We start from the raw sequence: 14047 nt of genomic DNA, 5'->3' as shown, positions 1-14047 counted from the left end.
GTTTTTGTATTTTTTATCAATAATTGTAGATAATGCAACATGCATGTATATGTATTGCCTTATTTATAAATTTATATCACTCGATATCACGTGGTGGCTGATGAGTCATATTAAAATATTAACGAGAAAAGAAAAATTTACAAAGAATATCTATAAATATAAACGCAGAATTTGCTGCGGCAAGACAAAATTTCTTTTTTGTACTTTTTAGCGCATCCAATAAATGGAAGACCAATGAAACATTGATTAATCAATAGACTTTTGTAATTTCTATCGATTTTTTCTCTCTTACAATATTCGTCAATCCTAATTTTTTCCTATCGCATGAAATGTTTATAAATTTCATTTATTCCATCCAAACCTCGAAAGCCGATTTTAGCACCAGCAAGTCTACAACCAAAAGCAATAGCATTTTGAAGCACTTCTCGATTAATGAATTCAGTCTGACTTTTTTCGGAACTTTCAATGTTATAATTATGTTGAATATTGTTTTTAGTAGACTGATTGTTAACATCATCGCCATTCTTATAATAAGCTAACTTTTGTTTGTTTAAATAATGTATGACGGCGGCATTAAATGTGTCACCGGCACCCAAAGTGTCAATGATTTTGTGAGGCGGGAAAGCAGGAGATTGGACAATGGTCCCGTCAGGAGCTCGTGCCATTGCCCCTAAATCTGCCCAGGCACTGAAAATTGTTGCTCTAAACATTGAACCAACATTGATTAGTTAAAATAACTTCAACAAATACAAATTAGAATTTATTTTGATAAATTGCTTAAAAATGAGTCATCACTCACTTACCCAGTTTTTGACTCTAGACTCATACATTTTAATGTTTCACTCATATTTACATAGCCCCTGCTTAGAGCAAAGTCTTTAGATATAAATGCAGCGTCGACGTAAGGTAATGTATCTAATAAGTCAGGTCTCATTTTTTCTATTTCTACACTTATCGTAATAGGAAGATGATGGATAGAAGAATCAGCCGATTCAATTTCTTTTTGAGTTATTGACTTATTGTAATTCTCTATATGCTGCATCATTAAAACGATTTCCGCAACATTACGACCCTAAATAAAAGTATTATATTTAAGTACATTTCAACTAAGTGTAATACGATTTTGTAAAACCAGCTTGCCTCAAAATGTATCCAGCTATAATCTTCTAAATTAAGCTTCTCAAAGTCTTTTAAAGTGACTTCTGGAAAATTTGGATTATGGTGTATTATCGTACGAGATCCAGTGTTGATACTTAATATTACTACCGATTTTGGACACTCATGTTCGCACGTTACTGGACAATGTGAAAAGTCGATGTTATGCTTCCGCATGTCTTCTTGTAGAAACATGGAGAATTGTCGGTTGCTGAGGTATCCAAAAAACTCACAAGATTGTCCTAGCTGAGATATAACAGTACAACTATTGCAAGCATTTCCACCTCCTTGGTACCTGAAGTCAATGCTTCTGCAAAATTTTAAAACAGATTTACAGAGATCATAATTGATAAGCACACTCGAAAATAATTTCACGTATGCGTCGGCAATTCAATTATATTATTATGATACATTCTTGTAAATGGTCTATGCATGAATGAGCCCAGAAAAATGAATTTTATTGAAGGTAAACAAAGTCTTTATGCTAAAAATACATTTAAATTAATGAAATTACAAATGACTTTCTACTGTTATACATTTAAAATAATTTGAAATCAATTAAAAGAGAAACTTACTAAATTTGACAAAAAAGTCAATATTTTCATTTTTAACTTAGTAAAAATAACTGCACAAAATAATGTACTGATTCCATATTTTTATTTACTCAAAAAATTCCAATTAAATGATCAAACGCCATAATAAGTGCCATAATTGGCGTCGAACTCATTTTTAATTTCAATTGAAAATAAATTTCAAGGAACAATGCGCCTTCTTTAAAAATAAAATACTAAATATTTTCAGTCGCAAAAAATGTCAACGGATTTTTAAATATCTTGCGAAAATATCATGCGAATGAATCCGTTGTTAAAAATATACGACTTAATAATCAAATTTGGATTTGAAATAACTTTCAGATTATAGAAATATTGAACTTTAATAATATATTATTAATAACTTTTTACACTGCTCACAAACATGGATACGGAATATCAAATTTCAAAAATTCCCGACCCTATTCCGCACTTTCTTATATTGTATATAACTGAGTTATTTTTCAATTTGAAAATCGATTTAATAGAATGAAGCATTCTTATAAAAATATAACACTCTGCTAATCCATCGATTATAAAAGCACGTATGATTGAAGATATTTATAAATTATATTTTCAACTTCAACACTCAATATCTTGAAATAAAATTCAATTTTGCAATATTCGTTACTTCGATCAGTTTTTAATGAATCAAGTTGATTGCATTTCATGAAAGAAAGGAAATCTTAGACGTAAAGAATTAACTGTATACAAGAAATAGCAAGTCATACGAATCTTTTGTAGCAATGTTTTGACACGACTTTGTCATGATTCAGAGTCAAGTTATAATATTTGTGAAAAGTCATACCTCACGTCGGCGTCTTCTTGTGGATAATTTTTGCATAACTGTACAATGTCAAGACAGCTTTGTCCAACACAAAGGATTTTTGGTTTGTTTGGTTCTGGAGGTGGCGAAACCCCAACAATCCTCTCATAAATGTTAGAAATCATCGTTGTCTATATAACCTCCGACGACTTCTATAAAAACAGCACAGAAATGAATCTTGGCAGTTTGATTTGTTGACCAGTGATAAGACAGTTCGGCAATGATAAGGCGATAAAAATAATGGTTGGGTTTGCGTACAATCGAACGGAAACAGCTCCCTCCATGCGTTGAATCACTACTGCCAAACTGTTATACTACTTACTGAGCGATCAGCTGGCTCACTAACTGCCACTGCTAAATAAGCTATAGTTGAGACCATGTAGTCATCTAGCGAGCTAACGATGAAGTACCTTTTGTCGATAAATATGTATGCACTTATTTTTCCTTCAGTTATCAATTTTAAATAAATAAATGCAAGTTAATAATTTTACAAAAGTTGCCATGGATGAAGTATCAAACAAACTGAGGATGCTTTTATCTATGTGTATATAGAATATTGAAAATATTTTCTGTTGTTAATTTAGTGTGCATAAATCAAATCATCAGTTGAAAATAATATATATAATCATACAGATTCGAAATTAAACAAAATTGTTGTCCAACTAATTCAAATAAATATTTTCTGAAATTTTTGTATTTTCGATATTAACAAACACTAACGAAACTATTTAGTAACATATAATTTAATGCACCAGTTATATTTAAAGTACTGATATGTAATCAAATTTAAACTAAGAAAATAAAACACTCATTTGTATAAAAAAAACAAGCTTACACAGGTATACCAGACCTTTTCAACAATTCACCCAACTTTTCAAAACCACGGAAGCTAATTTTCAATCCGGCAATCTGACATCCAAACTGAATAGCTTTTCGTAAAATATCAGTGGTAATGATTTCACTTGTACACGCAAATTCACTGGTACAATTTGTTATACATTTAGATTTTTCTCTATTCAGGTAATGCAAAACTCCAGCGTTGAAAGTATCACCTGCTCCGAGGGTATCGACTATTTTATTCGGAGGATAAATAGGTGAATGAACAATGCTTCCATCAGGAGTCAACGCCATTGCTCCTTGATCACCCCAAGCACTTAATAATATTGCGCTGAAATTTAAAGCAGAGATATATTGCATTCTTGAATACGTCACACGCTTTCGATTTAATTTACCCAGGCTTCAGATATCGTTTAATATTCGCAATCGCCTCCGTCATACTGTTGAGACCTCGACTTCGCGCGAAATCTTTAGAAATAAAAGCGATATCTGCGTTTTTTAATAACCGCAACAGTTCATCGTCTGGCTTTTCTAATTCTACGCTCGTGGTAATTGATAACAATTTATTAGAAGTCTCATTTTGTTTACGAATCAAAGAGTCATTGTAACTTTTGATGTACTCCATCATAGAACTAACTTCTGATATGTTTCTACCCTGTAAATATGAAAATTATTTCATTCGCAAATTTTGGAATAATCGTTAGTAATAAAATGCTAGAATTTCTGTTGCACCTCGAAATGAATCCAGCTGTAATCATTTAAGTTGACTTTCTTGAAATCATTTAAAGACAATTCTTTATTGCTTGCAGTATAGTGCACAATAGTTCGCGACCCTGTCTTCTCGCTTAGCATGACTGTAGAAATCGGCAATCTACCGTATTCGATTATTGGACAACTAGAGAATTCAATGTTATTTTTGTTCATATCTTGTTGTATAAAATTGAATAATTCATCATTATAAAGAATTCCTAAAAATTCAACCGGGCATCCGAGTTGAGATAGGACCGTGCAGTTGTTGCAAGCGTTGCCGCCTCGCTGGTATTTCAAATCGATACACCTATACATACAGAAAGACGAGTTTCCACACCGCTTATTAAAATTAAACGACATCAAATTGATTAATTCTTATAATTTGCTTGTGAATTAATGCGTTCTTCCGCTTGGTGTATCAAATTTTCAAATGCCAAGTTCCATAAAACGTATATGCCAATAAAAACATTAGAATTGGCATTAATATTCAATTTTTATAATGAAATACAAACCTTTTTTTTGAATCTTCCGACACATATTCTTCACACAACTGGACTATATCAACACAAATTAAGCCCACACATAAAATTTTTGTTTGCTCCGATTGACCACAATGTTTAACCTCCGTCATTTCGATATCAGAAAAGATTGGTTCATTTCTGCGCTTGTGTGGAGCGACTTCTCGAGTACTGTGACTACTGTGTATTCTGCTCGAAACTCTATATATAATCGTTACGTAATTTACATATCTGAGTATAGAATGTAAACTATCTAGAGCTATACGTATCCGGTATCGTTTGAATGTAGACTACACACAAGATTCTAATTAACCACATATTTTATATATTATTTTTATTTTTAGGCTACGAAAATTTTTAATCGAATATAGTTATAAAACTAAATTAAATTATTGAATACTTAGATGAATTATTTTGCATAATTAAGCTTTACATAATTTTGTTTATTTAAATTAAGCATTATATTCTGACATACTTCAAAGAAATTTAATGTAGCATGCAATAGCGGAATTAATACGCTACAACATTATATTTGAAATCATGATTGCACTTGAACACTCGTTTGAATCAGCGCGGTCAACATTTCTGCGCATGCGAAGTGCGTGGTTATCGGCAACAGAGGTAACCTATCGCGGCAACGCATTATACAAACATATACGCCTACTTACGTTCACATATACGTAAATGTTTGATCATTCAAGAATCATTCGATGTATATGGTCCTTTCAATGCTTTGAATTTCATTAATTTTATAGTTTATTTACTAAAAGAAGACTATTCAAATTTACTGGTGATTGTAAATGCTGTAAGTAGTTTTAATGTTGCTCGTAATTATGTACGTTTCTCGGCATATTTTATAACCTTAAAAATGTATTCTAAATATATAATCAAAATAAATATAGAAGTTAATAAATATTCTTATTAAATATCTTGCAATTAAATATTTTTACAATTTTAGAAAAATGAGGTTATAAATTTCACAATTATAGTAATGTGCATCTCCAATACTATAACTATTATATTCTGTTAAGAAAACTTTCTAACATTTGTAATATTTTGCAGAAAATTCTCTAAACCTTAGATGAAGATAATCTTTTGGAAGGTTTAATCAATTTTCAATAAATTGTAGAAGTCTCACTAAAAGTTTAAAATGGAGGACATGCAAGAAGAAAGTCAATTTGTTGTAGACCATGTTAGCAAAATTATAAAAGAAGCTATTGAGGTGTCAATAGGAGGAAATGTCTATTCTCATGGCAAAGTGAATCAATGGACTTCAAATGTAGTTGAAAGTGTACTGGGAAATTTGACCAAGCTGGCAAAACCATATAAGTACATTGTTACTTGTACAATTATGCAGAAAAATGGAGCTGGTCTACATACAGCTAGTTCCTGTTACTGGGATAACTCTACAGACGGGAGTTGTACTGTTCGTTGGGAAAATAAGACAATGTACTGTATTGTATCAGTATTTGGTTTATCAATTTAAATTGAGATTCATGGAAAAATATTTTATTATAAATTTTATTAATGTGCATTTTAGTACTAATCAAAATTCTTTTTTTGTGCCTATTATTAATATGTACAGATTTTAAACAACTAATTTAGTCATGGCTACAAATAGCTTCGTACTATTGTAAATTTATAATTTTAAGCATTGAAATAATGTCACTTTGTTTATAATGGTGAAGTCAACAAAACAGAATTGAAAGCAGTTTTAATAAATTATATAACGGGTTTAATAAATTATATTTTACTCTTGGACCTGTATATAATTGTTAATTATTTAATTTTACATTTAAATACTATAGTTGATTCGTTTTGTAAGTTATTCTCAAACATTTAAGTTTTCATATTTTTGTATTGTATGTGTGACTTATGAATTCTTAATTATAAATAACAAAGGCCCTAATAATAAAAAGAAATGTTAGTGTACGCAACTGTTTGTTCAATATACCTATAAATTTTCAAAACAAAATCAAAAGTGGTAATGTATATTAAAAATTAACTGAAAGATTTTTTTCGAAATTTATCGTTACATATACTATTTTGCGATAAAATTATTAATCAATTAAAAATTAAATGTCCAGAGTAATAATTGGCTTATTTTATGGATGTATTCGTTTACAATTTATGTACCACATCTTGTAATAAGGATAAAGATCTACGGATGAAAGATCTAGAGACACTATTATAGCCGCGACAGTCATGGAATGTTTATCAGATACAATGCATCACTATGACTGTCTTAGTTGTCACTGCTGTGTACATTTGCGTAAGAACGATTGTCTAGCTTTTACATCGCCTATAATACTATAACCAACAATGAAACGTCCTTTTTTCATTTTATTATTAATATCACGATTTTTCTGTTGATGTAGATTCTCAGTAAAGGTGTTCATTTATGATTTGAGTCTAGACCTTAATGGGAATATGGCTTAGTTTCTTTGGAAGAGAAAGGACGTTGCTAATAATTTGAATAGTGATCGATGGTGACCAACATCTACGAAGAGCTGGTCCTGGTAGCTGATAACCAGACGGCTCTACTTCCATAGTTATGTTCATCGATCGATCGATCGCAATGAAAGTAGAAAAAAATTCTCGTCAGACGTACGACAGACAGATGCCGAGACCAACCGGAGGAGTAGACCAGTGTGTAACCAATATATAAAAATGCTCATTGGTACTGAATTGTCGCGCAATCGGCAATCATATTTTTTTGCCTCGCAATATTTTTTTTATCGATCCCGACGCCAACTTGCGCATGCTTCTTTCCGCTATAGACCTCTACTATTATACACTATACCACTTTGAAGCCTTGCGATCTCAACTTATAGTTCATTCATAGAATATTGCTAACAGCTTCTTCTCGATTCCTTTCACTGTACCACTGAACGCTTTCTAAATTGGCGCTCTAGTGGTGTTTTTTACGTGACTATTCAATGCGTCATTTTGAAAGATAAGCTGCACACGCTCATATCAAACAATTCGAAATTCTTTCGAGAGTTAATGAATTTACTGAAATAAGAGAAAAATTTCAGCCAAGCTTCGATAGCAATTTCGCATGAATCTCATTGGGTATATCATGTGCTCGTTACCGTTTCTATGGAATATTAAAAGCTCTGTTCGAATTTTCAGGTTTTACGACACACAAAAGATAAAATTAGCATGCGAGTAAGCTGCAAGTGTCTAGAGACCGTTTGAAGCCAATTTGTTTTGGTTACAAAGAAATAGTGCCTAAAAATTGTAATTTCAATTGTAACACTGTAAAGTGCCAATTTTTATTTCATAAGACAACGTGCCAGGTGTGTCAATTGAAATAGCGAAACTGTCGATGTTCAAAATTGGTATTTCGTTATAGTCACAAATGAAATTACAGTATCTGTGCATTGATCAAAAAGACATTGAGTTCAAGACAGTATCTAGACACCTACAGTCGGCTCATATCCCAAGAAGATTTCAGTACACGAGAATGATAAATATTCATAAATAATTAAAAGTTATCGTTCTGATGAACCTCCTATATGTCAATCTCTACATTGTTGGAAATAATTCATGCATAAAATTATAATAAATAAAAATCATCATTAGTAACATTTGCTAACATTTATTTATAATTTATAACCGTTTATAAATTGTCTAATTTTGGACACGTATAACGATTATAAACAGTTATTTTCTATTAAAAACTGTCATTATTAAATAATAATGGTTTTTTCAGTTACTAACGGTTATTTACATTTTTATTCATCAAAACAAATTTATTTTGAAAAATAATCGATGCAAATAACTATAAATAACTGCAAACAACAGTTATCACAAGTTAAATATTGGAATAAGAAATTAGAAATTATTATTTGCAGTTAAATTGTAATTATTCATTTTCCAATACCGAACACGAAAAAAGAACTTGTAGGTGAAAAAAATTAATTAATAATAACAATATATAAGTGTTTTAAATAATTCTTAGTTACGACATATAACTAACTATTTATTATATAGTTGTAAATAATTATTTTCATTTTTGAAATTGTTTTAACAACTGTTCATAACTGCTATTAATAGCACATTTTTTTATGATGAAAAAGTGCATTTCGGAAATTGTCTATAACTGTTAATAACTGTATTATAATTATTACTGGTAGAAAAAAAACCGTTAATGACTGTTGTACGTGCCTGAAATATGATGTTTATAAACTATCTGAAACTACAAATAACTGGGTGCAATTGTTTTACGCAAATATTATTTCCAACAAGGTAGATACACACGTGCAAAAATTATACATGATCAGTCGAAAACAAAATATTTGCGCCACTCACTACCAAACATGTTTTACTCCAACTTTGAAAATTTTTTTGTAAAGCTTTATTAACGAATCGTTTATCACAGATGAAAGCTACTTAATAAATCAACTGCTGATCTATAGAATATAGAAGCTTGACTCAATACATATGATAGACGATGCCACACATTTTGAAATAAATTTTACGCGATGCTTTATTCCGTGTCGATAAAATAAAGTATATAAAAGGTCGTTATACAAAAACGTGTATTCTAATTGTAAAATATATTGTGTAACTCAATTGCAAAATATAAGAAAACTTGTCATAGACTTTGGTTGATTTTTTATGTTTCAAACTATTAATAAATATTTCCAATTTATTTAGATTTTCATTTAAACTTTTTATGTGTAAGATTTTATTAATTTTTACAGTACGAGTAGTTGTTTTTATACTCGTCTCTACGCTTATGCCCTTAGCATAGGAAAGGACAGGTCTCTGATTGGTTTTGACAAAACCATATTACAGTAAATTAAAGTTAAATAAATATATTATTCATAAACCACTCATCCTCACTCGGAACCATCCCACATATGTATACATAAAAAATAACGAACTTACTTTTTAGATATAATTTGTACATGGATTCAATATTATTGACTTCAAGCTCATCTTGAAAGACGAAGTCCTGATTACCTTCTATTATTTCCAATTCTCTTAATTACTTTCACATCTCGTTTTTTTTATCTCGTATTTCTGATTTAGAGCCTTCTGTTACTTACTTGTGATGATAAGTTATTAGTCTCTATTATTAGTTGTAATTATTGTTTCATTTTCATTGTTGCTCAGAATATTAGGAACTTTTCCTTTGTAATCGAAGAATTTAGAAATGTATGAGTTGATCCTATGATCCTGTGATTGATTAATTCTTTTATATTTATCAAGTATTTCAAATAACCACAATTATTATGAGTTGTAATATGATTAGTAGATTTGCTTCTATTAAATTTGTTATTTCTACAATGATATTAGTACACTCAACTTGATTTTTACTATGGTGAATGATGACCAGCATATCTTAAACACGCTGGATCATTTATACATTTGATTCTACTATATCCTACTCTGTTACATTTATAAATTTAGTATCACTTGTGCTGTCGTAGGAACAATCAATAAAATTTTGTGAATCACTTCTGAACCATACCATGCGATGGAACAAAGTTTCCCTATAATATTTCCTGAGCTTCTCGTCAGGTTCTTTGGTTAATTTTCCTTGTAGAATAGTACATTACGATACAAGTGCGGAAAAATAGATTCTTGCCTCGTGTGCCGTTTATAAGGAAAGGTACACAAGAAAAGAATATCTTTCTCGAACCTGTGTCGCACCGTATTTTTCGATATGACGTGTGGAAAGTGTAATTTTCAACATGGATGATTTTTTTCAATGTTTTCAATACGGGCTTGCCAATCCCTCGGTCGTGGTGTATATACTATTTTTTGTCCAGGGAAAGGTCAAAATTAGCATGTTACGGACCAAATCGTGATCGACGGGAAATGCTACGTTCAGGCCGCTGGATAAAAAACACCATTTTTGACGTTTCCTCGATAGATTTGTTAACCTCTTCGGTACTATACTATGAAATAACCAAAATGAAAAAACAGTATAGATCACATGTGTACAAATTTACCAATAACTTACAAAATATCAGCCCAAAATTATTGCAGTGGTCAGAACAAATGCATAGTCGACTATAGTTTTACAATTATAATTGTATCTTATAATATACCCTGCACCCGATCCTTAATCCCCAGTAAGCTCGTATTAGGATTACATGTTATTCAGAATTGTAGTATCCTCCTTATCATTAATGTTAGAATAAAAACTCTTAATAATAGCATTTTTGAGACCAAACGCTTCTTCCAGTTAAACTCGAAATCTAAAATACTGGTGCCGATCCAATTTGATCAAAAAATATGTAGGCAAAAAATATATAACATCAATGCGCGTGCACTTTTCATATGGCTAAAGTTTCCTGTTATGCTCTATCTATTCTAATCTAATATACTTCCTTTTTGCTACCCGAATAACCTGAAACTAAAACAAGATATGTACAAATCAGTTTAACAATTTGTGTAGTTCGAAAACGAATGTGTTTATTTTTTATTGTATAATTGATTATACCACAATTTGTGCAAAAGAGAATATTTCACGTCTTTCTCACCCTCGTTGAAGAACTTTAATGTTAGGCTCTGTAAAAATATGAAATTTGTTATTTGTACGGTTAAAAGAGTGTTAAGGTGAGAGTGATCGATAAGAGAAGCGTAGCTGGTCTACTTAAACACTGTAAATAGTGCATTGTTATTTGTAGATTGCAAGGTACCATTGCAGTCATAGAAGCCAATTGTGATACTAAAGGTTGCACCTTCACCGCTTGTTTTCGGCTATAATAAATTACACTTCATAGCTTATGTAAAGCGTTCATCTGCGGCTCGTATCACAAATTCGCATTTTGAGAATAAACCTTTTTTGTTTTCGTCGCAAAATGTGTACTACGGAAAGATCGGTTGTGATGGATTAATATGAAGAAATAAAAAACGATAAATTATTTTCAAAACTAGTGATGGTTACCAGCGCTCTTGGTACGTTCGGCTTTTTCGTTTTTTTTTCGCCTTCATTTTAATGCACGAATACAGATCAAAACTTTTATTGGTGAAATTGAAAATTCGAAAAGTCAAGATGCATTAAATGTTCTCTTTATTTAATATGAGATACTCACCGACTACACCCCCGGGCGCAAGCTCGTCGTTCAGTCCTACTTTCCCTTCGACTACTATCGCACGCCCTTCTTCGAGCTGCTGTACGCCAACCAACTGTTCGCCGGCTTCTTCATGGCCATGTCCATCTCCATGCCGGACAATTATTTCGGGGCGGTGGTCTTCCACCTGAGCGCGCAGTTCGAGATTCTCGCCGACAGGATCCAGCTGTTAGGGCAGCGCCAGCAGCGCCACGGCGACGCTGCCCCCTTCGTGAGCAGGCGCCATTTTGCGGCCAACATCAGGGCCTTCGTCGACAGGCACGTGCATCTTCTCTCGTAAGTTGGATCCTGCCTAATCCGCGTGCACGCCGCCCGCGAACTCTAAGTTGTCGCGCTTTCAGAATGGTAACGGCCGTCGAACGTTCCTTCTGTTACGTGATGCTGGCTCAAGTATTCAACACCTCGCTGATGCTTTGCTGCGTGGGCTTTCAGATATTAGGAGTAAGCCCGCGCGAGCAATCGTCAATCGAGTCGAGCGCAACCGTCGTCCAATAAATTTGCAGATTGTCAACAGCGACGACGCCGCGCCCTCGTACTTTCAGCTCGTCACGCTGCTCGGGGTGATTTGCGCCCTCATGATGCACACCCTCGTCGACTGCTACGCCAGCGAAACCCTAGCCTTTCGAGTATGCTTTTCGGCCACCCGTTCTAGTTTCCGCTTGATTCTAACTCGAGCGCGTTATGTTATTGAAGAGCAGCGAGGTGTTCCACAGCATCTACAAGAGCCACTGGTACGCCGTCGGGCCCGGGCTTCCGCTGCGGGATCTCGTTCCGATGATGCTCGTCTCGCGGATTGCGCGGACAATGACCGGAGGCAAGATCTTCAGCCTGTCGCTCGCTACCTACTGCAATGTAATTTAACTACCAATTACACGCTAGCCGCATGCGCCAATTGTCGCGAGCTCCACTTCAATATCAATGCAATCTCCAGATTTTAAAGTCATCGGCAGGATAAATTTCAATGCTCATTGCCGTGAGCCGTGGGTGATCCAGTCAACTCGGAAACTAGGCACGCCATACTGTTGCACGCCATGCTTCTGTAATATCTCCGAAAGTAGCAAGCTAGTGGAATTATCGCAAAATGTATTGATTGCAACACTCGCAGTAGTTTGTACGTATACGTCTTTGGTTGCCGAGGAATAGCGACAAAAGTAATGTATAACCCTTCACAGCGCGTCGCGTCGATAATTGCCAACGAAACTTTCGCCTCGCTTGTCGCTTCCCCGACCGCGACGAGAGACGCGTCTGTATCACCGGCAATGCGCAATTATCGTCACGCAACTAGGATTTCTAATCGAGTATGCAAATAGGTATATTAGGTATGCTCTAATGCGACTCGGCGCTTTAGCGCGCGCGCGCGCGACAACGAGGCGCTGCTTCGCGAAAATTATCGTCACGCACAGCGCAAAACTTGCCAGACGCTTATCGATGCATTATGCAAATGCGGTCGGCGCATCGACTCGTGCCGTGTCCCCTCGCGACTGGCCATCGCGATGAGCTTGCGTCACGGCGAGCGCACGCCCAGCCGCGAGTCACGGCTCCTATATGCCGACGCGCTCTATAGAAGCTTCGCGCCACCCCTTTTTCGCGTTCGTGTCCAGTGGCATTCCCCAGTCATGCGCCTACCCTTCTCGTCGATTATGCAAAAGCCACAAGCTCGTCAGCCTTCGCAGTACAGCGTTCTTTTTCGCCTCCCTCCTCTCCCATCGCTCATTCGCGCGTGTCGTAAGATAATTCGCCACCGACTCGCAGCTACGCAGAAAGCCTGGGCTGCATTTTTTATTTGAATTCCGAGAACATTATCGCCTGCGATAAGAGCGCAATGCCTTTCACCTTGGCAACGCAAACGAGTCACGTCAATGCGTAAGCACGTAATAGCCGTAATAGACTTTGGTGGGTCTCTCCGAATCTTCGCCACTGACAATTGTCCAAATCCAAAGGTGGTTAAGTCTCTTGAATCAATGGGAACATCACTTTCATTTGGATGAATCAGTAAAGAGATGCCGAGAGAGTCGAGCGAGAATGACATATCATTCAACAGGTTGCAGGTTATCCATTAAGCACAGCCAACTGGCTGACTGTTGAGTCGACCCGTTGAAAATTTTATCGTAGGACTTGCGTGACTCACTCTTATAGACATAGCTGAAAGCAATGATTACTGTACGTATAAGATAATTGAGCTTGAAAGCTCATAACTTGTAACGTATCAATGCGAGTCACGAAATGATCACTGACTACATAGATAAATAACAATGATAAACAGCTAGCAAAGGT

The 14047-nt window shown here is 34.4% G+C and overlaps 3 protein-coding genes and 1 pseudogene across 3 annotated transcripts; 2 read left to right on the top strand and 2 right to left on the bottom strand.

The window, feature by feature from the left end:
• Positions 1-312: 312 nt before the first annotated feature.
• Positions 313-3202, bottom strand: LOC131666713 (ketohexokinase-like). The gene is made up of 5 exons (XM_058939571.1): positions 2830-3202; positions 2554-2723; positions 1141-1465; positions 804-1072; positions 313-702 (listed from the first exon to the last, which is right to left on the bottom strand). Exons 2-5 carry the CDS (start codon positions 2694-2696, stop codon positions 318-320), a joined length of 1122 nt encoding a protein of 373 aa, XP_058795554.1. The 5' UTR covers positions 2697-2723; positions 2830-3202; the 3' UTR covers positions 313-317.
• Positions 2696-5377, bottom strand: LOC131666712 (ketohexokinase-like). Its single transcript, XM_058939570.1, has 6 exons — positions 5345-5377; positions 4671-4877; positions 4141-4465; positions 3804-4063; positions 3422-3739; positions 2696-2981 (listed from the first exon to the last, which is right to left on the bottom strand). The coding sequence occupies exons 2-6, from the start codon at positions 4787-4789 to the stop codon at positions 2867-2869; spliced, it is 1137 nt and encodes a 378-aa protein (XP_058795553.1). The 5' UTR covers positions 4790-4877; positions 5345-5377; the 3' UTR covers positions 2696-2866.
• A 449-nt stretch (positions 5378-5826) lies between these two features.
• Positions 5827-6162, top strand: LOC131666707 (dynein light chain Tctex-type 1). The gene has a single exon (XM_058939564.1). It carries the CDS (start codon positions 5827-5829, stop codon positions 6160-6162), a length of 336 nt encoding a protein of 111 aa, XP_058795547.1.
• Positions 6163-11637: 5475 nt separating this feature from the next.
• LOC131666706 (odorant receptor 10a-like) lies at positions 11638-12761 on the top strand (annotated as a pseudogene).
• Positions 12762-14047: the final 1286 nt, after the last annotated feature.

This window comes from Phymastichus coffea, unplaced genomic scaffold (assembly GCF_024137745.1).
Source record: "Phymastichus coffea isolate CEN01 unplaced genomic scaffold, Cenicafe_Pcof_1.1 PCOF00060, whole genome shotgun sequence".
NCBI classification, from domain to species: Eukaryota; Metazoa; Arthropoda; class Insecta; order Hymenoptera; family Eulophidae; genus Phymastichus; species Phymastichus coffea.
This window is presented reverse-complemented; position numbering and strand designations above follow the sequence as displayed.